The sequence below is a fragment of the Orbicella franksi genome, chromosome 6 (assembly GCF_964199315.1).
Source record: "Orbicella franksi chromosome 6, jaOrbFran1.1, whole genome shotgun sequence".
Classification (NCBI taxonomy): domain Eukaryota; kingdom Metazoa; phylum Cnidaria; class Anthozoa; order Scleractinia; family Merulinidae; genus Orbicella; species Orbicella franksi.
Window position 1 is genome coordinate 14,644,000 of NC_138150.1, and position 26,506 is coordinate 14,670,505.

The window sequence follows — 26,506 nt, forward strand, 5'->3', positions numbered from 1 at the left end:
AAGAACACCTGGCGTCGAACTGTAGAAGGGGAACTCAAGACCCTCCATTAGACCTGCGGGACCGTTCAGAAACTGGCCCAGAACAAACAGGAGTGGGGTACCTTTGTTGCTGCCCTACATGCGAGCCGGCATAATGGGCATGAGTGAGTGAGTTGGTGTGATAACTTACAAACTTTTTTCTCGATTCATATTTGAAATACGACACGGTCATAAGTTCGGGTTTACAGAGTACTCTAACATTCAGAGCTTCTTTTAAATAACATCTTTAGATATCTGGAATCCGAGAGCTGAACAAATCCACCAACCACAATGTTGCATTAAAAATCGATGTCGTGTAACATGGCGCACAGGGCGACTTTTAACGCAACATCTCGTTGCGGCGACATGTTACAAGTTTTTGAATGAAGCGATTCAAAACCTGCAACATTGTTGCCCGAATTTTGCACGTTGCGTTATAAGTCGCTCTGGGCGCCATGTTACACGATATCGATTTTCAGCGCAACATTGTTGCTTTAAAAATGGGCTGGTGTAACATCTTTTGTCTCTACGAAACATTCACGATACTCTTGTGGTAACATCCGCGGAAGAACTGGGTACCATGAAGGAGATTAACTCGTGCAAGAGATTATCAAGATAATCTCTTGACTCGTAAAGTTGTCATGCGTATCGAGTATAGACTGTTATAGAGATGAAGCCAAAATTATAACATCTGCGTTTTAGAGTATCGAGGTACTTTTTCTGAGAGTTGGCCGAGACCTCGTCGAACCTATGTACCGAAAACAGAGGACTGACGTAATTTCCTTTAAGAAAAATTTTAAACCAGATGTTCTGTCGTTGTTACGCGTATTTTTTTTCCCTTTTGATAACAAAGCATTTGATTTGTGTTCGATTAAGAAAATATAACTGAATGATATGGTGCGAAAAGTTCTAACGTAGGCCAATGCATGAAAGTTGAAGGCTGTGATTCCAAAATGTAAAGTAAGAACGTTTTGGCTTGAAAAAATATTGATTTCTAAAGGATAAGGGTGTCAAACGTAAACTGAAAGAATAAGCTGGTCTTTTATTATCAGTAGAAAACATTGACTAGTGACGCAAGTAAAATTATAGAATTGAACATAAGAGAGTGAGGTTTTGAGACTACATTGTTTGAAGCACTGTTCTGTTCGCAATGACTTTTGCCTCGTATATTTTTGCTCCGTGTTTTTAGACAAATTAAACCTTAAAAGATCTCAGCAGATACAATTTTGTCAATTTTGTCGGTTGTTTCCATTTTTCACTGAATGCAATTTCCCTTTGTTCATTTACGCTTGTTCTTGGACATCCTTGTCTTTGTGAGCTTCAACGCTTCAAGTTTTTGTTCACGTTTCCAGCGAACTTACAGAAACAGCTGTATGCAGAATTCATAAGAATTGATTTCATATTGCATTTAGGGGAAGTTTAATTTTGCTGTGTCGAACGTCCTGCTTTCTTCGCTTCCCGAGGAAAAAAGCAGCACTGAGAAGCCATTTGAACGAGAAAAAGCTATTTGAGCAACAATGATACTCCCGAGCAACGTTTCGTTGCCCTTCATGTTCATCACGTTGGTTTTGATTGTCCTTTTCCTATGCATGCTGTGCTATTTTCATATCTGGTTTGCCTGCAATAAGAGGTACCGTAAGAAGTATCAGGCCAAACAACAAGAAGATGGCCAGCAATACCAACTCGAAGCGGGATTATCTGGCCTTCATACCACTGTTGACGGGAAAATCTTTGAAGTACAACACGACGGCACCAAAAAGCAAGTCGGCGAGTTAAACGACTTCAGTCTTATCTGAACGCATTTCTACAGTTCAGCTGGTGCTTACCATATGTCTGCGACATTTTTAATGGAAAAAGAAAGAAACAGCAGGAATAATCAAAAACAGAACTATATGGGAAAAATTCTTCTCTCTCATGTGGGATTGCTTATCTTGTAGACGTCAACACAAATGTCCGAAAAAACTTGTTCGTATCATTAATTTCTTGTTATTTTCATTTTTATCGCATGCATATAAAGCCGGCAAATGGATGCCAAAATGTTGTTTACTGCTGCAACTCTATTTCCTCAGCACTGCAGTCGAGCAGTCGAGTGCCAATAAATGTTATTGTGCGTTTATCGTGTTTGAAATCGTTCCTTTAAGGTTCTAAAACGAACGTCTACGACATCCGCGAGGAAATTTAAATTTGGACTAAGTAAAAGTATATACTTTGAAAAGGATGGGAAATAACAAGGGGAGGGAGAGGTTTGTAGGGCATTTTACGTACCATTCACATAATCCACATTTTCCCAACTGAAGGTCAATTTTTTAAATGAAGAATCTTTTATTTTACCCGTACGTTTGGTCTAAGGATAGGAAGATTTGCCAGTCTCGGAGGTTTTTTGCGCGCTTTTTCGACGTAATTAGTCTTCAGTCAGCCAGTAGAACGCAAACATGAAAATAAAGATGAACGAATGATCATGAAAAGATAGTCGGCTGTAATCGTTGCAATCGGGTATGGGCCTTCTTAATAAGTGATGCTTATATTAACTACAACTTTGAAACAAGAAAACTGAGCCATGAGACCTTGGCGGAAGCTTTGCAGCCTTGATTTTTGTTTTTTCGGCTAAAAAATTGCTCACAGCGACGAAGATCATTTCTTTGATTGCATGTTTTAACCGCAGTTCGTATACATGTCTTTCGTATATTCACTACGTTAACACAACCTTACCTTGCCGCAGGCAAGGCGGAAGAAGGTTGTTGATCCCAAGTTTACACAGCGTAAGATTTCATCGCTCGCCTAAGCCAACTTAATAGGGTAACTTGAAGCAAAGTAGTCACAGTTTGAAATTTAGTGTTCAAGATTCCAAGCGCAAATCGTAAAATTCTACCGCAAATAAATCTGGGAATCATTGAAAAACATGGAGACGTGTTTGGTTCGCTTTCGATTCTTTATCTATAGAGGAACAAGATTTCTGCTCTGATTGGGTAAATCCCACTTGAGACATTTTACGAAAGCAAAGAGACCCTCAACAGCTGGCAGGAAGCTGTTGGTTTCTCACTTGGCCACCGATAGTAATCACGTGCTTTAACGGTTACACTTGCTGTTTCTATCACACCCAGATTTTTCTGATTTTCTGATTTTTGAGTTATTTTTTTGTAAAAAAAATACCTCTTAGTCGGCGCGTCGGGTATGTTATGGACGAGTCAATGGGTGACTGTGAGTGAGTGAGTGAGTGAGAGATGTATGTATGTCACACCAATCAGATTGGATCTACTATAAACAGCCAATCAAATTTCTTGTTGTAAAGGTAAATGGTATGTGAGAAGATTTGATCCCGATGGAGTTAAGAACGGCCATATTTATTCTTCTATAAAAGAGGAGGAAGTATTCATATATTGGGTTTACTTCGACATTCGACATCTGTGGGTTAGGCTGAGGATTTTAGTTAAATGAACGAGATGAGCCTTGAGGTTTGAAACAGTTCGTGAGTTAGTAGTATGCAAATGCAACGAGATATTTTTATTTTTAGTTACAAAGGTAACTTGATACTTTTGTTTTTCACAAGGAGTAAATTCAATTCGAGGTCACGAATCGTCGCGTCTAGTTCTTAGGACATGTTTTAGAGGGGACGAGACTTTAGATTTGAAACAGTTCTAATGTTTACAATAGTAAGTGCGGGTAACGATTGTTTTGTTCTTGTTGCATGCAAATATAACGATATATTTTTGTTTTTTAGTTACAAAGTGTAATTTGACACTCTTGTTTTTCACAAGGGAGTAAATTCAATTAGAGCGGACAAATCGTCACCACTCTTTCCCACGAGATGTTTGCTATCTTTAGTAACAAATGGTGACTTAACACTTTTGTTTTTTATATGGGAGTAAATTCAATTAGAGCTGACAAGTTATCGGCTATTGTTTCCAGGATATTAAACAAAAAAGAAGCTTTCGTTTCTGCACGGTTTTTACGTCTCTGCAGTAGCAGTTTAATAGTTTTATTTGATGACATTCATTTCAGTCCGATATTTTTAAAGGTAAAAAGTATGAAAACTGTTCAAATGTTCTTTGAAGACTGCGTGGCACCAAGTTAAAGTGCAATTTAATTAAATCAGACTTTCAACGTGTCAGAGGTTTTTTTCTCTTTCTTTCTATTTTCGGTGAAGTTGTACTGTGTTGTGTTGTGTTGTGTAAAAAGGTAAACTTACGGCTCGTATAAAATGCGAAAAAGTCTCTAAATTAACTTGAGTATTTTTGAGCAAAAATTCCTCTTGGGGGTTGGAGGGTTATGTGATCGGTGAGTGAGGGAGTTATGCATGTGCGCGTGTCACACCAATTACAGTGCGGGTTGTATCAAAGAACGAATCAAATTGCCTGTTAGAAAATAAGATGGTATCTACATTAATCATAACCATTACAATTTCCTCAAATGTGATTGGTGCATAAACTGCTGTATTTTGCTCTAATTAATCTGCAAAGTTGTAATCGGACAGTGTAATCGGACAGTTGGCTGTAATCGGACACCTGTAATCGGACAGTTACACGAGTCAATCATTTTAAGTCCTCTCCACTAAATCCACCAATCACAACATTGATTACAATCACTGTAGTAACCACTGACCGAGACTGACTTTGTAAAATTGTGGAGGTTCAGTCGCTGGTGACTGTTTTGAAAGAGACTTGACAACCATTTTGCGAGCTGTTCTCCATATTTTCATAATTATGATATTTAAAAGCTCTTTTTCAAATGAAACTTTTACTTTTGTGGGAAATTGTAATTGTTATGATTAATTGGTAATAGAACATCGTGTCGTCCAATTCAGTCTCTAATCATACTCGTTATTAACAAATCGGACTCCCGCTTCACGGTCGTCCGATTTTGTTAATCACTCGTATGATTACAGACCGAATTGGACGCCACTCAGTCCTATTACCATTATTAATCTGGGGACGTGTCAGATTACTGTAGTTTGTTCAGTCAAACATTTTATGGCTTACTATTTAGCTATCTTACCATGACCGATGTAACATTGCAACCAAGAAAACTTGTCAAATTAACCAAATCATTACTGTACCATGAATGATTCCATCTCCAACACTTCACACGAAAAAATAACTCTTGCACGCCTTGCGTGCCTATGTTTACTGAAAGTCGGCCTCAGCTTTTCTCTGCTGGAAAAAGGTTTCAGGGGCGCAAGATGACTTAAATACGTCCGAAACGTGTACATGTAGTTATAAATGTATCTTTAGGAAGAGGACGATTTGTTTAAAAACTATTTCATTAATAATTTCTATTAAAGGAAAGATGCCGGAAAATACAAAGAGGTTTCTCGTTCAAACTACGCCCTAATTGTAGCAGTGAGAAAGGAAACAAGAATGATGTGTTGGCAATCCTTAGTTACACGAAGGGTCAGTGAGTCAGTGAGTCAGTGAGTCAGTGAGTCAGTGCGTCAGTGAGTCGGTCGGTTGGTCGGTCGGTCGGTCGTTTGGTCGGTCGATCGTTCGGTCGGTCGGTCAGTCAATCAGTCAGTCATGCCATCAGTGTACATTTCTGTATATCATGAATTCATAAATTATTATTGTTTCTCAACGATGTTTCGGAACCATGCTAAGAACTGCAGGGGTAGCATTGCAATAACAGTGAAATATATACTTTGACTCATCTCCCGGTAACGCAGCCATGCCGCGGGTAAGCGGTGAGAGCTAGCAGAAAGTCACTGTAATGGATGTCTTGTTTTTGGTTAGCACAGCGATTTTCCGCTTACGTTCACCCCTTATTCTCCACATGGCCGCGTTATCGGGAGATAAGTGAAAGTAATAATCTTCGGAAAGCAATTACACCTTTTATGAATTCAGGATAATGTAAAATGGCATTGCGATTCGAGAGAATATGAAATAATATTGATTACCACAAACCACAAGCGTGAAAATCAGGGCAACTTTTTCCTGAGTTGAAGCTTAACTCAAGTGACCCCAAAAAGTTTCAATGAATTTGAAACTCAGTGATTTGGATTGCATTGAATATTCATCCATCGCTTTGAGTGGGCCAAGTATAGAAAAAAATCCATCGAGTGTTTTTTTAATCCCTGATGTTCTGCTGGATTGATTATTGCAGTGCTCTAGTTGCTCTTGTTGATCGCGCCACCATGCATATTCGGTGACTGAGTTTTGACAACTGAAAAGCAGATCGGAGGCCGATTGGGAGAAACAAAGCAAGCAGAAATAGAGTCAAGGCAGTCCGGTGAGATATAATAGACTGATGCTTAAAGTTATTATATTTTCCGCGTTTTATACAGGGTGAACACGTGTTCAATGAAATCTGTGACCACATTCTTGAACAATCAGATTGGGCAATACTTGGATCTCTTTGATCGGCGAAAGAATTAGCCACAGTGTGCATAGAAAGTGCTGAAGTAGTATAGAGGGCTAGTTGGTGGAGCAAGTGCGTAATAAGATGCAACAGCGAGGGGAAAGATTTTTACAGTTTTCAAATTAAGAAATTTTGATAGAAGAACCTGAATGGCGTGCAGTCTTTTTTTAGTTCTCACATTTTTGTACTACAAAGGCTTCGCGGCATGCACGCGCGAACACGCCAAACGGGACGACGAAGTACTGGGAAGGAATTTAAATTGAACCAATCACGTTGCGAACCTCAATTGCGGAGTCAGTTCAAAACAAGATGGCTTCGGTGTTTTGAAAAGTAAAGTTGAGGAAAGTTGCATTCAGAGAATGGATTGTGATGATGGATCCTTGGAGGCTGTGGATGATGAAGGTTGGTGTACTTTCCAGTCCTCTAGTTTATTTTGTGCTCTACTGAAAAACGAAGCGAAGGCAAAATATGTTTCTGACCCACGGCTATAAAAAACCATAACCATCACAGACTCTTTAGCTGTGAGCTGTACCTCCTCACAGTGTCTCCTGACTGCCTGCGTTTCAATTTATAGCTTGTAGTTAGATTCTCTTATCACATGACCGAAAAAAGGCACTATTCTGTTCATCCTTTGCAAGAATGAACAGAAATTGGAGGGCAAAGATATGTTACTGATGGCAAGAAGCAATCGAGTGATTTTGGACCCGTTTTCCCAGTGGTCATGGTTGTCATGGTTTTATTGAGGGTGTTAATATGCAATGTGCAAACTGTGGGGAGACAGATCGCTAAATAAAATGTCTTATATTAAAATAGACCTCGTGTCTTTTCCCGATCAAAGGTGTAATCCAAAAAAGAAAAAAAAAAATGGCAACCAAACCCAATGAACTGACGTCCTAAATAGTGGTTATGCCCATATAAAAAATGTTTTGACTTTGGTTTTTCTGTTTATAATAGAATGGCAAGAGCATCTTCAATTTTTTTGCTAAGTGCTATTCTGTTTTGAGGAATGGCAACTCTAATCTGTGGTGTCCCCTCACCCTTTCAACCTTAATTTATAGAGTAAAATAGTGATAAATAAAGATAAATGTATAATATGGCCACACGTTTTAATGAGTTTATCAATGAATACATACCTCTTACCAACTGAGTTCAAGTTCTGTTCTGTATGGCTGGGACCAAGTTTTTTCCTCTTTAATTTATGGCCCAAAGCAAAGTGTGTGGGTCATAAATCGAGGGGAATAAAAATGAGGATCCTTAACTCACAGTGTAGTGGGAAATATGCGAAGTTAGTAAGATATTTTTTATACATTTGTATCTCTGCTGTATGTCTGACAGGTTTGGAAAACCATTTCAAGTCTTGCCGAACAGCTTCAAATGACTGACATATCTCAAAAGTAAAACAAGTCAATTCTAAATCATAGCTGTAGTAAATTTTTACACATTTTATTTGCCACCAACATTAAGAGTACGTGGTTGATAAATCATGAGGCATATTGGCTGCCACAAACAGCTTCACGTTTTAGTGAGGAGTATAGTAGAATATGGTCTGTGAAACGGACCAGTCACAGTATGCATGGTAACTGAGAGGAGTAATAAAGTATGATATCATCAATATCTTTTCAGCATTCATAGCTATTGCAAATGAGTTATTGGACAAATGCAACCTTCCTGGTAAGGTCACCAGACTTGAGGAATGCAGTGACACCTTTTTTGTTGGAGTTTACAAAGGTCTGCTTGGCGATGATTTGCAGGGTAAGGTCTGGCATGTTAAGTAGTCCAAGTTGCATATTTATAGTGTATAACCTTCAAGAAAGGTTTTTTATGCTCAAAGATTACCACACTGTGATCCGCAGAAACAGTCAACTTGAAAACATCTTTGATTGGACCGTTAGAGGTCTTATTAAGTGGATTTTAAATAAAAATTGATCAAATGTCATAGAATTACATATTTGCATACTAAGTATGTTCCTCAGCTTACTAGAGATTTGTACAGAATTTGGGAGATCAGCTTCTGGGAGCGTTAACAAGTCTTTAACTAGTCAACATGACCACAAAAGGGAACAATTAAATAATATGTTTATAGGAAACTTAAATATTATATACACGTAGCAATTTACTTATCACAACTTACTGATCACACAGGCATTCTAGAGAACCCCATCTCAGCTGAGCAGCACATTAGAAACTGCCAAACTGTGATTAATTTGGTAGCTACTGATGTCCTTAATGTGGATCTCTCACACATTTCTGGGAAGGCCATTGTTGAGGGTGACAAGGTTTCAATACGAAACTTTCTGGAGATTTTTGCTGGTTTGCTTGAGTACTTCATGGAATATGTCGATGGTGAAGGTATGCATGCACGTCACTATGCTTTGCTGTAAGTCTCTGCCAACAGTCTTTATGGCTGAGTGTCTTCTGGTGTTTGATTATTTTTTTTTTAATGTAGTCATGTGTTTTGATTTGATTATACCTGTTTTCATTAATAGTTCCTTATTGGTGGTAGTGTGAGGCACAGTGGCTTAATGTTTAGTGCCCTGGACTCTGGATTAAGCAGTCCGGGTTCGAGTCCTGGCTGGAGACATTGCAAAAAATTTGCAATGTTTTATTGTTCCTCAGCAAATTTAATAATGCCTTTTGCATGTTCTTCTTATTTCTCTTCCGCAATCAGAGAGACATCTATGTACATTTCAAACTGAACAATTCCATATCGACATTGTAGCACCTCACAGATCTGTGTAGTACCTCTGATGGTTAACGTCTGGCTCAAAAGTTTTGAGGACAAGTACATGTAGTTCTAATAAGAGACATTACGTAGACCTCTGTAGTGTAACTATGTTATTTAACAAATAAAGAAGCCTAAGCTATGTATTACACTGTGATTAAACACGAAGGGCATTTGAGAACATGAGGGAAATGTAGAAAAGACGAGCTGTGGGTGAGTATTTTCTACGTTTCTCAAGTGTTCTCAAATGCCCTGAGTGTTTTATCACAGTGTAACACATGGCTTAGGCTTCTTCATTTGCTTGTAGAGGAAATGTGGCGAAAAACAATAAAAGCATGGGTTTTCGACCAATCAGAGCACACGCAGGGTCCTATCTATATTATATAGGTATATATTAATTTATTAGCTTGAAGATTTTTAGACAACCCTCTGACTAAGGTGATAGTGAAGGGTCTTGAGGGATACATACGGGAACATCTACATTGTATTTACCAGTGAGGATACTATCAACATAGATGAAATGTCAAGATTTGGAAGATTCAACTGTACCATGCCTTTGACATTTTATTTGTTGTTTATAGGTTCTGATGAAGATGACTCTAATCTACTGACATCAGAACATGACGTCATTTCTGGAGTACTAAGAGAGGAGTTTGGTCCTTCTTATGATGTTCTCTATGGACCAAGGCCACAGACAAGCAGGTGCATTTCTTTTGATAAAAAACAAATCAATGTATGATACCAGGTAAAAAAGGTAAAATTATGCAGGTTCCTAAAAGGATGGTGGAGCCGGGTAATGGTCTACAGTGGTATAATTAAGGTGTCCGAAGCAACCCTATAAGCAGCAATGACCTGTTATTGCTACCCCGATGTGATGATTTAAATACTCACTTTAAGGGTAGGCTCATAAATACTTACCAAATAGGGCATGAGAAGTGGGAGAAGAGATCTGTAAAGATCAGCTTGAGTGAACTAATCGTGATACCCATTAAATATCTTTACAATCTTATGTGAGTTACATTTTTGAAACCAGTGCAAGCAGGGGTTGAATTTTGAGTCAGTGCAAAATGTTTGATGTGTTAGTCATGCAAATAGGCAGTCATTTAACATCATGTGCTATAGATACTGAAACTTCTTGCTACACTGCATTTAATATGAACTTCTAGTTCCCCTTGGTTTGCCCAGTTGTTCTGTTTTGGACCAGACTTAGTTGTACAACCATGACTACCATTTTTTTTTACTTTATGGACCAAGCAAATTCAGAGATGATGCTCGGCTGGGCAGAGAAACGTCGCAACTGCCAAGTGCAGCAGGAACTCGAGATCCTAAGAGAAATGCTCAAGGAAAAAGAGCAGCACCTGCTGATTTTGTTACATGGGATGCTGGAAATTCCACTGGCTTTGATGCTGACACCTCAAAGGTGTGAAAGAAATACATTTTTAGTGACAAAGTGTAAATTATGTACTGAGTTTTGAACATTTTCAAGCCTGTCTTGCTGAACACAAGATGTTGTTTAATAGCAGAAGAAGCCATAGTGTAAATGGAAAAACAGGAAAACCAAAATGAGTGTAGAAGATTTGATCCAGTGAGAAGATGTTTAACTTAATATTTTGTTTCAAATTCCATATAGTGGTCAGCCATATTATACTTAACTACAGAATTGAGAAGCTCACACATAAATACCTTAGTTTACTTACTAGGTAGTCTTAGCAAATATGTTAGTTCATATATTTACACTGTGGTTGGCTTGCTGCTCTTGCTACACACATGTAACTGTAAAATTGTTATCACTTGTGATCTCTTGAATCGCTAGTTAAGTGACACAGGAGCAGATGTCGTTGGAGACTCAACAGCTGAGCTGATCAGACTAGGGGAGACTACCTCAGACAGAGTGCCATCAAAGTCACCAGAAAGGAAAGATACCATCGATCATCTCCCAGACTCAACATCTGGCATGTCTGTTCCTACTCCAATGATCACTGGGACTTCTCAGGGGGCTAGTAGGGTTTTTACTGACGATGCAGCTGGTGGCCTTATGGATGGTCAAAGATCTGTACAGGGTACTGGAAGAGAAGTGTTAGGTGATACTGCTCTTTCTCAAAGATCAGAATCTGGCAGGATTGGACCTGCAGGATACACTACAAGGTGAGATTTTTATTTCACACTAAGCTGTCACTATTCAATCTGAATCGCTTCAAATAAATTTTCACATATAGGCGGGGGAGGGGGGGGGGGACAGATGGTGAGTTTTTCTTTAAAAATAAATTACTAACAGAGAACTTGAGTGATAAAGAAGAAATACTGCCACAAACATGGGACAGAGAAAAGTCTGAGTCCTCGACAGGATTTGAATCCATGACCATCCAGATAGCAGTTGGGTGCCAAGCAGCATTGTTTCTTCTTTATCATATGTTCGTGAAGCTGCAAATTCACCATCTTCCATTTATCAGAGAGCTTGAGTGTCCAGATCCTTCCTTGCTTTTAAAAGGCCTGCATGACCAGGTCGTCTTCTTTGCCTATCTGATTTGGTGTTCAATGCTTGGAAAGGATATTCCACCTTTGGTATGAAAAGAAGGCCAGGCATGCCATTTCACTGTTTCCTCCCGGTGCTTCTATGGTACCTCTTATTAATGACAGTTGAACCTCCTGTAAGCGACTACCTAAAATGTCAAGCTTAGGTGGTCGCTTAAGGGAGGTGGTCACTTACAAGAGCTTAGACCATGTAGGGTCAAAATTTTGCCTCATTAGCATATGGTAACTGCAGAGACTTACCCCATGTTTTAAATGTGCCATTCGAGTGAAAAGTCAACTCTGAGAAAAAATGCAGTACTTTCCATTCAGAAATTTCCGTCTCTTGTACTACCCAAGAATACGATAATGTTACAACACCTTATTATCTAATTTATGCTCTATTATCTGTCAAGTGGTCCCTTACAGGAGATTAAAAACAAAAGAAAATTTCAAACTTTTGGTTCCAGAAGTGGTCGCGGTCACTCACTAGAGGTGGTTGCTTACAAGAGGTTCCAAATATAGGGATTTGACTGAGAAACTTTTGGTATTTTAGAAAATTGGTCACTGAAGAGAGGTGGTTGCAACTGGAGGTTCGACTGTATCATGATACAAAAATTTATTTTATAATTATATACTTGTCTAACAGTTTTGCAAAATAATGTGGTTGAAAGATTCTGCCAAATGAAGATGATAATTTTTGGGTCCTCATAACAAGGTTTGACTTAGTCTTCATACCTACCAACACTGACAATTTATTTCATAAGTTATTTGATATTTTTCTAGGAAGCCTGGATCATCCAGCTTACTCAGTCGTGATGCCACTTCAATAGAAGATGAGCTGACACAGTACACATTAACACCTACAGAACTCACAGACTCCTCAGCATCAAAGGATAAGGTACATGCAACTTGTGAAATAAGATGTGCCACATTCTAAGCAACATGCAAAAGACTGAAATATGTGGTGTTCAGCTGAGTATGTGTGCAGGCTGTCTGAACCTGTGCATCTTAATCTCCAGTGAAATGCTCTAACTTACAAGTTTGTCTTATTTATATATGTTATACAGATTTTTATTCAGGCAATCATCAGTTAGTTTGCCGTGCTGTAATTCTAGCATTGACCTATTTTACTGATACATGTATGCATGTAAACTATAATACTAACAGATGGTCTATTTGAGCCCAAGTTTTCTATGAGCAAATAATAAAAAATACACCTGCGCCAGTGTAACAAGAAAGTTGTGTCCGATAGCCTAGGGCTAGTGGAATTTGTAATCAGACTGGTGGATTCTGTCCATCACTAGTCCAATGGGATGAAACCAACCTTTGAATGCAATGCATGAGATGGTGTTTCATCAGTGAATAGACAACAATGGGAGAGCCAATCAGATTTGTGTATTTCCAGCACAACATAAACACAGAGGCTGCACTAAACTCAGTTATTTTTAACTTGTTGAAACCAGTAGTTGCGCTTTAGTTTACTGACTATGATCTCTTCCAACAAGGGCCGTGACAAGCCTTCAGCCAGTTTTTTGTCCACATCATCAACATCTGCTGCATGGCCTGAACAAATATCACCACTGGAACCCTCAAAGGACTCCATTGGCAGAGAGACTTGTGGATTTGATGCCTTGGGTGTGCGACCAAGGGAGCAGCCAGCTGCTACTGAAGTCACAGATGTCAGGTCAGGGGACAGCAGTGGGCGATCAACTCCTGTTTATCATCATTACCATCATCACTTTCATCATACACAACCACAAGGGAGGGTGCCAGGTATGGATTCATTGTCTGAATGTTCATCCATTTCACAGATTGAGGAAGAAACTAATAAAACTAATACCAATGCAAATTTTGTGAAATGATTAACTTATCTCTGGGGTCAGGTAAATAAATTTACAGTACTGTGTAGTAGTATTCCAGGCTCCTCAGTCACTGACATCCAAAAACTCGGACTACAAAGAATGCATTGATGTTCCTGGACTAGTACCAGTCACTTTGTAAGGTGTCCACCTTAGAGAGGGAATTGTCTGAATTAGTCTCTCCTAAGTGACCATCACAGAGAGGTGTCTGCTTTAGATACATGTAGGGTTTCATATTATGGAGTTGTTCATTTTGCCATGCTAGTGGTAATCCACCCTTGAGAGTTGTCTATTTATGTGTATCTAAGGTGTCTGTATTTTATAGAGGTGTATTTTGTTTCAGTATATTTCAATCCTTGTACAGGTGTTTAGTCTGGCAAATCACAAAGGAACACAGACAATCCAGTGAACCAATCAAAACTTGAACAAAATACTGATAGCCAATGCAAAGCACGAGAAAAAGTGTACGAGGGATCGTGTTTGGATAACATCTGGTTGATAAAAAAGTGGCACAAGGGCTTAAACTTACCACAAAGTGTAATAATCCAAAACCAATTGAAAGCAAATACGAATTGCTTTCAACAATCACAAAACGCTCTAGTATCTTCACTTCCTAATACATTCCTACAATGATGCTGGTTCTTAAAATGAAACTGTGAACTGGTATTTGAAGTCAGTTTGAATTTTTACCATTTTTGTCGTGTGTCATAGGATTTCAGTCTGTGGCTGGGGTTAGTGCAGCGACCACTGTTGATGTACCATCAGGTCCAGCTAGCCGTTTGTCAAGGAGTGAGCCCACTGGGGCAGCGACTAAACCTGGCTCAGGATTGGTAGCCAACAGACTAACAAGGACTGCCCCGGGAGCTTTTACCTACCCCCTCACAGGCGAGTTTCTTTGGCAGTCACCACTGTACCCCAAGGAATCTTGTTTTACTTTAATTTGGCAATTTTCAATGCGTTTGTGGGATAATCGGAACTGATGATATGGCATAAAATAGGAAGAAATGATTATGGCACCGTTTTCTTTTCAAGAAATATTTACATGTAATCTTTCATGGAGGTTTTTATTTTAGTCATCTCTGTCAAAATATTTATGGTAGAGGGTTACCGCTTTCAGCAGTTTGTTTCAAAGGTAATTTATACTTCCCTACTTTAATTTTGTCTTAGATTATCGATTCAATTCTCTGATAGACAGTTTGTTGTCTCAACAGGAGATGTCTATCCTTCAGCCGCTGTTCCAAGGAGTATCAGTGCTGTGTCCAGTACAGGCTTCACTCAGCCGCCCCCTGCTGCTGTGATAGGGACCACATCTACTCTGACTGACTCAGTGTTTTTATCTGGTTCAGGATCATCTCGTAAGAATCTTACCTCTAACAGTACATTGTAATTAGTCACAAGCTCGTATTCATATAACAATTTGATTGCCGTTTATCACTCCACAGTGGGTGCTGGCAGAGAAGACATATGTATTGCGCTTTCCTTGGTAGAGGTTGCTATTAAACACAACAAAAAGTGGACCCTTCAACTAGATTGGTTTCACCCAACTGTCCATTAATTTTCCATATTTTAAGTGTTTCCCTCTTCCTTGCAAGGAGACAAAGTCATCTAACATGTAATTTCAAACTCATACAATCCTTGATAAGCGTTGTGTACATATTTCAGGTCCTTCTGTTGTCCGAGCGAGCAGTGGTGCTGTTACAACTGATGCATTTGGTGGTGCGGCATCCTTAAGAGAAAGACTTGCCAGGTCACTTATAACAACCACAGCCACCTCTTCTTCTGCGGGTAAGAGAGGAAACCTCCGTCGGTGATTTTGCTTACAGACACTCAGGGAACCAGCTTTGACTGAGCGTACAATCTTAGCAAGAGACCGACCTTTCAAGTAATTACGACGCTAATCCAAATTTCTGTGGATGATCTTTATGTTCGTTTCTATTTACATGTATTTACTTGGCCAACTGAAAGCGAAATTTAACTGGAAGGTGGCGGTTTCAACGTGGTTCGTTTTTTTACGTGCGCTGTTTAGCTCCGCCTGTGAGAGGCTGGGAGTCTTTGAAAAACGAACCATTGTTCAATTTATGGAGTGAAAAACTTGATTACGTTTGACTTGCTAGCGAAAAAAATGTTTTGCGTATTTAAATTGTTTGAGCAATATTTTAAGTGCTGCAGCATGTTTCAAATTCATCCTCGCGCATTGAAAGTCAATCATCCTCACGAAAACGGGTTGTTGCTGTCATTTTTCTAGTGCTGCTCTACAAAATCAAACCAACAAATATGGCTCAATTCCTATGATCTGGTTATGCTTTGAGATTTTCGATATCGTATATGTGATTAAAGTCGATGACGGTGTCTGTTTAATCATACTTAGGTTCATCTTTGCCGGTATCGTCAACAGTACCATCTACTAGTTACAGGCCTCACGCAGCACCCCGGAGCAGTTTAGCAGACCGAACGTCAAAACCAGAACAAAGTGACTGGGTAGCGGATAGATTGAGCCGCTTAAGAAGACCACAAGTATGTTACGATATTACTTTTTAGGTATTACTGTGATGGATCTCACTGCAGATTTTCACTACTTCTGAGAGAGTACTCTTACACTCTCTAAGCAGTAGATTAGTGGACCCAGGAGTATGAGTTGATCTTCTGTACACGTGGGTAGTCTTGACAAGGACTGTTGTTGGTGAAGGAGAAGTAGACGATGAGTTTCGAATTTATGGTGTGCGTTAAAAAAATCATCTGACCACCTTTCGGAAGTGTCTTTAACATTACCCATAGGATAAAATTGTTGACTAGATGCAAACGCCTCCCTTTCCCATTTCTTTCGTTTCTCTTTTTCAATCATTCTTCGTCGATGTAAGAAACGACACCACACAGATCCCGTTAGAGTTACATGTACGTCGTAATTACGCATGGTTGCCACAGGTTAGGAAATGGTCAGGGGAAAAAAGAATTCTGCAAGGTTAGGGAAAAGTCAGGGAATTTTACTTTGAGCCAGGAAAGATTGACATTTTGAAGAAAAGTCGGGGAAAATTGAAATAATTTAACACGGCTGATTTAGGACCATTGAGGACTGGAAGAAACATTTGGAGACACTGTGATCTCAATGATATTTTTGTTGAAAACCTATGGATCTTCATGAATGGGCGGATAGGACGGCTGTAAGTTGAGGCATAGTTAGTAGAGGAGACTGGTTAGGAAACTCGGCGGTTGAGGCCAGAAGCTGCTACTAACCCTGACATTTTGTATTTAATTGGTCAGGGAAATTTGATTTTTATCAGGGAAAAGTCAGGAAAAAGGCAGGGAATTTTGAAAAGTTAGGTCGGTGGCAACCATGTCACAGCTGCAGAGTTAAGCCCTCAGACTTGGTCATTTGTGTGTTTTTTTCCAGCCGTTAGCATCAACATTGCCTGCGAGACTGCAAACAGGAATAACAGACGTTGAACATTCCCCAGTTCGCCGATCAAAAGTTGCTGAAGAGCTTTTGGCAAAGTACTCTTCAAAGGAAGCCGAGGAAAGTGACGGCAGTGAAAGCGAGAGAGAACATGAAGACGAAGATTTAGCGCAGAATAGCGACAGTGCTGTTGGTAAGCGGTATAAATAAACGAACTTCATTATTTCCTACCGCGGTGGCCTCGTGGTTAGTGCGCTCGTTTCCAGATCGAGCGGTCCGGTTCGAGCTCTGGCAGGGGACACTGTGTTGTGTTCTTGGGCAAGTCACTTCACTCTCAAAGTGCCTCTCTCCACCCGCCTCTATATATTGCAGTAGAAAACTAGTATACTGAAGTAGCCTAGTTTGTAAGCTATGTATATGGTTTAAAATTAGAGTCATCGGAACCGAAGGTATACAGTAACCTGTACTTGTTTTATCAGATTACGGACGACTCGGGCCCACTGCCGCAAGGATGACAGGAGATACATCGACATCCCGACTGAGCAGTCGAGCTGAGGGGAGCAGCAAGGGTCCAAGAACGAATCACAGCTATAAAGGTGAACTGAAGCCTTCTTACTTTCTTAGGTAGCCATTGTCTGTTGTACAGTCGAACAGAGGAACGAGTGGTGCTCCCTAAAGAGAAATACCATGTCATGCTTTACTTGTAGTGAAATTGTTAATGCCACGAAATGGGGTCAAGGTAAGGCAGTGCTCATTTAGCGAGTGTTTGGCTGTATTTGTGCACTGACTTTCCCAATCACATATTATTCATGTTTTTCATTCTGTTGCGTGGCCTACATTTCTCAGAATTTTCTAGAATTGGTTCATTAAACGGCCGGAGCAATGTCGTCTAATCAGTTTGAGAGAAAATGTTATATTTTTGGCCAGTCAAATTCAAAGTCAAAACAGTATAATGGCTTGGCCTATGTTGGCGGAAGTCATATAGTTTTGCTTTGAGTAGGTATCGATGTGCCTCGCTTTTAGTTGTGGCAGAAATCTTCTGCGTGACGACTTCTTTATAATAAACACGTGTTTTCCTATCAGAATCAACGGAAGAGGATTCTTCTCCTGAGCGCCTTGCTCGTCGTGGCGTAACGTTCCGTGACACGGTGGAGACGTTTCCCGTTTCGGGAAGAATGGATCGGCTAAGGCGCCTACTGTACGAGGAGGCTGAGGAGCAGCGGAAACGACACACTAAAGCCATGCGCAGGACATATCGTGACCAGTTAAGGGAAATACAACAGGAAAAAGAAAGAGAGAAGAGTGCAAAACACAAACGGAAACTACCGGTGGGTCACAAGCCTCGGCTGTTTGGTTTGCTCAGCATTGAGGCTCTACTTTGCTATGTTTTAACAGCTTATTTAGTTATTGAACGATTTTTCTCAGATCTGATGACAGACGGAGTTTTCCATTGCACAGTAGCTACCGAGTTGTGATTTTCCAATGTTACACGTTGAAGCAGGATTTGAATCGATGCTATATATTTCCTTTTTCCCAGTTGTGAGGCTTCAGGATGCATAGAATAGTGTGTTTGTTTTTTATTGTCTTTTCCTCATTTCCAATTCCAATATTCAAGTTATCTTAGGAAGCACTTTTCTTTCTTATGGTGTACTTTCCAATCGCTATTTCCAGTGGCTTTCGATTCTTTGTTTCGTTTTAACTCCGCTTAGGTCTCTCAGACTCTCAAATTACTTCAAGACATTCGTGCTTTAGCTTCAACCAATAAGAGCGAAGGTTGTGTTCTTTCAACCAATCAGTACCAAGATCAAGACCAGTTGCATGCTGTGGCTGATAGGACTTTTCCCGCGCTTTCTACAGTTCAAGTTTCTTCGAGTTCTGATTGGCTCATTGGCTAATTTGACGTCACTCTGACTGCACGTTACTTTTCATTCACAGTTATCACCAAGTGTTCCGAAGAAGAAGCCGAAAAAGAAGTCTCCAGTGAAGAAGCGAGGAAGACTCGAAGCTGTTTACCGCTCACAGAATAGAAAATCGCGACCCAGAAAAACCGCATCAACAGTTAAAGGGAGAAAGAGAAGTGCATCAGCGAGTCCTGTGCTGGGCAGGAGGAGAAGCGACAGCCTGGGTTAGTTATTTGAAATCTTTGCTCAATTTGTGTGAAAGCTTGAAAGTCTTTTTCGTCTCCGAGCTGATTCGCAGCACTCGTTCGCACGATCCCGCTAGGAGGGTTGACTCAAGAGAAGAATTCCTTTTTTTGTCCAATAGAAGCAAGATCCCAATTGACTCTCGGTTGAAATAAATACCAAGCTTCAAATGAATGCCGCCAGCTTTTATTTCATGTACAGGTGTTGATTTGTCCCGGCGTAATGGCGCAGATACTTCTATCAAAACTCTAGTGCACTTACGTACCAAAAGCACTCAATCGCTGTGAAATGTTATGTGCATCTTGGTCGTAACAAAATTAGTCCATCAGCTGAGGTGGTTGTATGGCTCACTTCAGGGGAACAAACGAAACTTGTATATTCTTTGTCTTTGACTATTAAGCATCATAAAAACGCATGATAGCAAGGATAAAACGGTAGCTTTCACTTTGTAAATCGAATTTTAAATTTACCCCCAATACCCTCCTTTTGGTCGCCATCTTGGAATTCGAAATGTTATTTTCTTATATGTTTCTTTTCTTAAAGGCACACGTTATTTTGCCTGGGCGTACATTTGGAATAAATAGCATCTTAGATATTATTTCAGTATTGTCTGTAGTTGTTCAAGCTATGATGACCTCATAAATTACATCACAATGGCCGCCATTTTGTTTTCTAGTTTATGTATTCAACCTCTATTTCAACCATCTGAAATAACTAAATTACTAATAAGGTGCCCCACATCACAGTACTAGAAAAAACCTTCTTCTACGTTTAGTTAGGTAAGCACAATACGCCATGAACCAATATACCATAACTCAACGTAGATACTTCAGTCTAGAGCTCGTTCGAATACAGAAACGTCAGGCTCGTATAACGCCCTTTGTCACTGCTGTCACTTGCATTTAGATCTGTAACTTCTCAAAGTCATAAGCTTAAACACGGTAAATCATGACCGTGACGGTGTTTGGATATCTCATTGTTTTGAGCAGATACTTCTACGATTTTATTTTTCTTTTTCTCCTTAGTTTTAGTTCCGATCGAGAAGTTATATCTCTGAGCACCTTTCCAAACACCTCAAAATTTGTCAAAAATACTCCGCTACTAGCGTCGTATTTCAACTGTCTTCTCTGTGGTGACGGCTCCTCTCCCGATTGCTGCTTGATAATTTGCTCTTGTAACGCGACGTCATAGAGATGACTGCCTCTGGCTAAACTTTCTCGCCTCTAGCGCAGTGAACTTCATAGCGCAGCGCATCCATACTCTTGCTCTCCTTCTCGTGCAGCTGTCACATGAGTGCCTCCTCCAGTATGTATACTGTTCATTCCTTCCCAGTTCTCGCCATAGCTCAGACGTACCTTTCACTGTATTGGGGAATTAGAAGCTGAACTGCTCACCAGAGAGTATCGCAGCCTGTGATCGTGTGTACGACAATTAGGACTTTCATGAAGTAGAGCTTGTCAATGCCTTGGTCAAGTTACTTCTCCAAGCTGTTAATAGCTAAATAACATTCTGGTCTTTCATAACATTCCGGTCTTTCCGCCTCGTCCATTAATGTAGCACATTCCAAGGTTTTGGCTTTGAGCAAGCAGTGGGACAAAGATATCGGTGTCGGAGTGCATGACGCACTTGCCTCCCACGTATCGAGCATGGAGACCCATACTCACATCAGCCTCTTCATGATTACACCCTATCTCAGGAACTAGTTCGTATGTGGCTGCGTCTTAGTCTCTAGCACTGATCTTCGGTTGTCACGTACATGGTCCGGTCACTGAGCCTGCCTCAGAATGCTTCTTTCTTCCACTGTGACACGAGGTAATTGGCAGTGTCAGGCTTGTTTGCGGTGACACTGAAAAGCTTGTTCCCTGACTTCGCAGTATGGGCAGGAAGTATGTTCTTGTACTGTTCACCGTCAGAGGTAGACACTTTAAAATCTTTTGACATTCTTGATTGATACCTCGCGATACATGTCGAACACTTCGTCCACGTTCCTGTTGCCGGTTTTCATTACCAACTCAAACACTCTCTTAGCGACCACATGAGACATACCTCTAGAGAGCCGGGATATTCAACTTCTGCAAGACCACCATTCCAGGTATACTGAAAATACTGGAGCGTTCTCTGGGTATTTCTCGGTGACTGTGATGCGTCACTCTAGCTGTTGGGAGGGTTTTGCCTCTGTCGGGAGGCTTTGCGCAGTTGTTTTTCGCGGGAGTCCACAAGGATCGGCAAGAGACCGACAAGTGCCATCAGAGCAAATACATCACGATTCATACGAGGAGGAAGTACTACCGATCCTAGTTGCGAACCTTACACACAGCCTACAGATCCTTAAAAGACTTTAGCTTGGCTTTCTTCAATGGATCTAAGTAAACTGAGGCGGGATTAGATGAGCAACGGTCGTTACAAAGTCATTGACTGCCTTCTTTACCATGCTCTTGGCCTGCAATAAGTCATCACGTACTTCTGTTGTCGCTTTGATACCCCGGCATGGACAAGCTTGTTACTGCTACGTCTTGTTTCTATGGCTAGGTGATAACATCCTTGAGCTGATCCACCGGCTTTCCTACAGCTTTGATGTCTTCTTTGACGCGTGCTGTAGCCAACTCCTTATGGATGTAGGTCTGTGATGAAGTAATAGCCCAATGGTCGTGAAGAAGCTTCCTGGGCTATCCTAGAGCCCTAACAGCCACAAACAATGCATTCATCCACCATTGATCAGATCATGGTGTAGAGGAAATATGTTTGTACTTTCGTCTGTGAGACCGCATGTTTGTGAACTGGGACTGGATGAAGGAAACAGGCAAATGTTTTTGAGGGTTTTGTTTTAACAGACTTACAATTTATATAAATATTTTATTTACCTGCCCTCTTTTCATGAAATAATTTTGAGAACCGCACCCCACATTGTTTTTGCAATGATTATAAGTGCAAAATGATCATATTGTGACCAATAATCAGGCGTTTTGACGTCACTTATGACGTCATGTGCTGGTAATTCAATCACTAGAACAAACGGACATCTTGTTTGTAGTTCCGATACGTTTAAAATTCACATTTGAAACACTATTCGCTCACATTGAAGGAATACAAACCACTTTTAAGCGTTCCCCAAAAATCCAAGATGGCGGCAAAAGAAGGGTATATAGGAGAAAATTTAAAATTTGATTTACAAAGTGAAAGCTACTGTTCTTTCCTTACTATCATACATTTGTATGATGCTTAATAGTCGAAGATTAAGATAAGACATGTTTCGGCTGTTCCTCTCAAGTGAGCCATAAACCCAAATTTTCGGCTCTCAGCTGATGGACTAAATTGTGTAAGACTGAAGTTGCTTCATTAAGTTTCAACTTATTCTTATTCCCAGATCACCCGGAAGTATTGCTACCCGCCATGTTGGAAGAGTTCCCTTTCTTGCACGTCTCGCCCCAGACCGCTCACAGCATGTGGAACAAGCAGGCGCGGCACCTGAGTTCTGTTCTCAAATCTGGCGCTGAAGCCAAAAAGACAAAGACTCAGAAGATGATCGAAGACGCTGAGAAACGGCAGGAAGCTTTAGTGGGAATATTAAAGAAAGATTTGGACCATAATCTCAGAATGGTATGATCATCATGGCTAGAGCTAAATTATATCGTGGCTAAAGGGAATTTCAATCGCAAAAAATTTGCAATCCTTCCCTGCTAAGGAAAGAGAACATTGTCGTTTCTAATACTGGGTCCATTTGGGGCTTTTTATACGTAAGTAGGAGTAGGAGCTGGTAGAACTGATGTATTCTTGGCTTCTTTTGCAAAGAAAAACTTTATTTCTGTCAATACATACCTAGGTTTCAGACAAATGTGCCAGGTGCAGTGTTGTATTGGTTAATACTGAACCCCAAATTGACTGGTCCCGGGCTCCAGCCTAGTAATGTATATATCCTAATATGGGAACGTAGCTCAACCTGACCAATTGGAATGCTGGGGGTAACCTGCCCAGGGGGAGTAGCGACACCACTAGGCGCTTCATGCTATGGAAGTGCCGTCACTGACAAGCCAGCTGGCTTTTCTCATCCTAGGATTAAAACATATTTGTTTCAGACGAACTGGGGTAGACTCTTGTGCTGTCAGTTTCTTGTTTTCCGGACTGGTCTCGCAATTTTTCTTTCCACTTTGTTTTCAGCGAGAAAAACAAGAGCGACAACAACAACAGCGTACAGTCAAAGCAAAGCTTAGGGAAAAACGACAAGTCTCTGCGCGTGCTCGGCGTTACTACGACGAATATGAACTGCGCATGCGGGCTAGGATGTTGAAACGGCGTACGCGTGAAGAGCAGGTAAGTGCTTTACATTGAGCACTGCGTGACAAAAAAAGAAAGGTTTGAGGTTGAAATAAGCGAAGGTACTAGCCTTGTTTGTAACGTTTATTGTGGGGAGACAATGCGTGATGTCCCAGTTATAAGCAAAAAATCAGCCAGTGTGTTTTTTTTGCGATATCTTTGTTTGTGTTTTAAACATTTAACACCAAAAAAGTCTAAAAAATTCACCATCTTTATTCACTTATCACAAAAGTCTTTCTTCTTTCCTGTAGATCTTCAAGAGGTTGTTCGAGGATGGTTTGGATATTCAGAAGCAGCGTATACGTGAATTAAGAGAGTACGCTAAGGAAAAGAGAGAAGCCCTGGCTCAGAAACAGCAGAACGAAATAGAATCACTAGAGAACTTGTATCCTTTATCTCGTATTGTTCCCTCCGCTACAACGAGCTGCAAAAATGTTGATACACTTTGTGGAAAAGTGGCTTTACGTACTTGAATGGATCGCAAATAACAAATTTGTCACAGAATAACAATTAGCCCCCCTCTCCCTGATTCAGAGTTGTTCTTTTAAGTTATATTGCTTAGCTAGCAACATTGGAAAAAGGGGGGGAGGAGGGAAAGATAACGCGCGATAGCACGGTGAAGAGTTGTCTCGCTAAGGTAGGATGTCTCAACTACTTTTGTACCTGGTTGTAGCTTTGTGTTTGCTCTAAGTTTTAGAGACCCTGGGATCGACGTAAAGAGGCTTGTCACGCAATTTGTCCTTCAAGGAATTACGTGACGAGCTAAAAGATTGCATGCATTGGAGCAAGACGGAGGGAGTAACGGGATGTTGACTTGAAACTTGAGTTCTTTTGACATAACAACGAGACTTCAACTAACTGAGATTTTCAAGAAGAACTTGAAGTCTTGTATATTGTTGTTTTGTTTCCTTAATGTCTTTTAAGTTATCGTGACCAGTTCGCTATGTTAGCGGAAGGAATCGCTCGTGAGAGGTATGAGATGGAAGTGCGTGAAAAAGCACAAGAAAAGGTGAGTTACCGGCCCGACTTACTAATTTGAAATGTTGATGTGCAGCCAGTATGATTTCACTGCACCCACGTTGTGTGTTACTGCTGTGCGTTTCTAATTAAACCACAAGGGTAGGAGCTTGAACATCGCTCCAAGACACCCAGGCAGAGTCATTAAACTAATCACTTTAAAGCCCTTTTGTCTAGCGACGTTCTTGTGGTCTTGTTCATCTTGAAAACTTAGGCTTTTTTGTCGAGTTCAACTTTCTAATCCGCCTGAGTCTTTTTTCCAGTCTTAAGCATCCTTGTTCGGTTTAGATCTGTAGTTATCCTGGGGCGTTTTTCTACCTTAGTAAAAAAACTAATTTCTCTTCTAGTTGGAAACAATTCTTTAAATTGCACAAACTGTAAATAATAAAAAGTTTTGAGTTGAGCCATTCCACTTATCTTTATTTTCTTATTGACTACTATATGATCCATGGCATCGTCCGAAAAGAGTAGTGATCATTCCATTTGGATGTTTCTTTAGGTGGTTTGATAAATAAGATCACATTTGTGCCGACGCAAAAGTATGTTCAGACAACGGTATGTTGTAAATATACTTTGCACTGTGTTGCTTTCCGTGCTTATCTTGGTGGCTGTGTGTATTTCAGGTGGTGCGGCAGATGAGAGGAGACTTGCGTAAGAAGCTGGAGCGTGACGTGCGAGAATTCCAAGAAAATCTTCAGCGGGACGAGGACTCGGCGTACTTCAGACAACTGGAGGCCGATAGATTACGAACCAAGTTTCAACTGGCAACTCGCAACGCATTCTACTAGCCACTATGTTCTCTCTAAATACTCACTTTTGGGCGTGAAACAACTGTAGTTTGCGTCCTGCAATACCAGGACGTATCGTAATCCGTTCCGTATCCGTATCTTGACTTGCTCATGGGGTCCGGCTACTTGCCGTGTTCTGTTCTGTGTGCTAGGTTGTTCAGGGGTTTGGGTATTTTTCTAGCGTCTGACAAAACATAGCCACCCACATCACGTGGGTAGTCACAGAGGATTGGACTCTCCATCAGCTGAATGATTTTCTGACATTCTAGCAAATGCCCATAGCAGCAGTTACTGAAGCTTTCCGTTGCTAAGAGGATCTGGTTAGCTTAGTGTTCGAGCTGCTTCTTTTCTTGTGTGAGGAGGGGGGGTTAGGAGGGTGGGGACTGTAAGGGAGGGGTTATTCTAAGTCATACATGAGATATATGTGATGTCTAGTGTAATAAACCTCTCTACAAGTAAATGTGGTGGATGAACAATCGATGAAATGTGTGGTTATGTCTGCCTCTCAGTGATCGTGTTCTTGAATTGACGTCGACGAAAAAGAAAGAGAGATTCTTGATTACTGGACTACGTGATCCAGCCATTCCTTTTGGTTCATAACCGGCTGACTTGACCTCCCTAAGTAAACTGAAATAATCATTGGTAATATATTGAACTATTCTTTGCACTATTCTGGTGTTAGTCGGTACAAGTGTGAGTGAGGTAGTGGTATATTGATAATGGATAGATACTGGGATTGAAGGGATTTAAAACATTTTTAAGCAGACCATGGAATGACCACATTACATTTGAATCCTCGCCATTGTGTCAGTTGTTCAAGCAATCTCTGTCGAAACTGGGATAGTAAAATATTTTATATTTCTTTCAAGTCACACACATTAATTTACATTTGTAAGTACTTGCAGAATACATAATAGTTATGCAACGCATCGGGTCTCGGAATGGTGACAAACTGCGCGCGCAACATTCGGAATTCAGAGATAACATTAAACAAGCTGAAACTGATTATGACACAGAGCGAACTACCAGCTAAAGTTTTCCAAGTTACTGGTCACTTTGTAACCAGCACCGTCTTCAGTCATAAGTAAGGTTTGGCGATCATTTCCTCTCGGACTATTGACCCGTATCCTGGTTACTATACTTTTCACCAAAGCGGTTGAGATATTACTTAAGATAAGGTGAGTTTTTTCGATCGTTTAATTAAGCACGGGGAAAGTGGCGTGCTAGTGTATCTTTCTAAGAGATGTTTAACGTTACTCAGTCTCCGAAACAACTACAAATACAAGAGGTTAAATAATAGGGAACATGAAAATGCCAAAATTTGTTCACACATAGGTTGATGAGAAATAATTCAAGAGAGGCCTAAATAATTCATATCCTTACTCTCTTAAACAGAA

The 26,506-nt window shown here is 40.4% G+C and overlaps 1 protein-coding gene across 1 annotated transcript; it reads left to right on the forward strand.

Moving 5' to 3' along the window:
- The first annotated feature begins 5,090 nt into the window (after window positions 1-5,090).
- Window positions 5,091-26,456, forward strand: LOC145491440 (uncharacterized). Its single transcript, XM_081470631.1, has 21 exons — window positions 5,091-6,768; window positions 7,990-8,118; window positions 8,509-8,715; window positions 9,670-9,790; window positions 10,343-10,508; window positions 10,902-11,233; window positions 12,383-12,497; window positions 13,105-13,372; window positions 14,170-14,343; window positions 14,727-14,813; window positions 15,121-15,243; window positions 15,827-15,972; window positions 16,847-17,042; window positions 17,329-17,445; window positions 17,933-18,177; window positions 18,785-18,974; window positions 22,358-22,590; window positions 23,149-23,301; window positions 23,556-23,689; window positions 24,229-24,313; window positions 24,945-26,456. Exons 1-21 carry the CDS (start codon window positions 6,726-6,728, stop codon window positions 25,107-25,109), a joined length of 3,429 nt encoding a protein of 1,142 aa, XP_081326757.1. The 5' UTR covers window positions 5,091-6,725; the 3' UTR covers window positions 25,110-26,456.
- Window positions 26,457-26,506: the final 50 nt, after the last annotated feature.

Coding starts and splice junctions, on each gene's coding strand:
- LOC145491440 (XM_081470631.1), top strand. CDS start 6,726: ATGGATTGTGATGATGGATCCTTGGAGGCTGTGGATGATGAAG. Junction 18,975..22,357: donor GAGGAGAAGCGACAGCCTGG/GTTAGTTATTTG, acceptor TCTTATTCCCAG/ATCACCCGGAAGTATTGCTA. Junction 23,690..24,228: donor ATAGAATCACTAGAGAACTT/GTATCCTTTATC, acceptor ATGTCTTTTAAG/TTATCGTGACCAGTTCGCTA.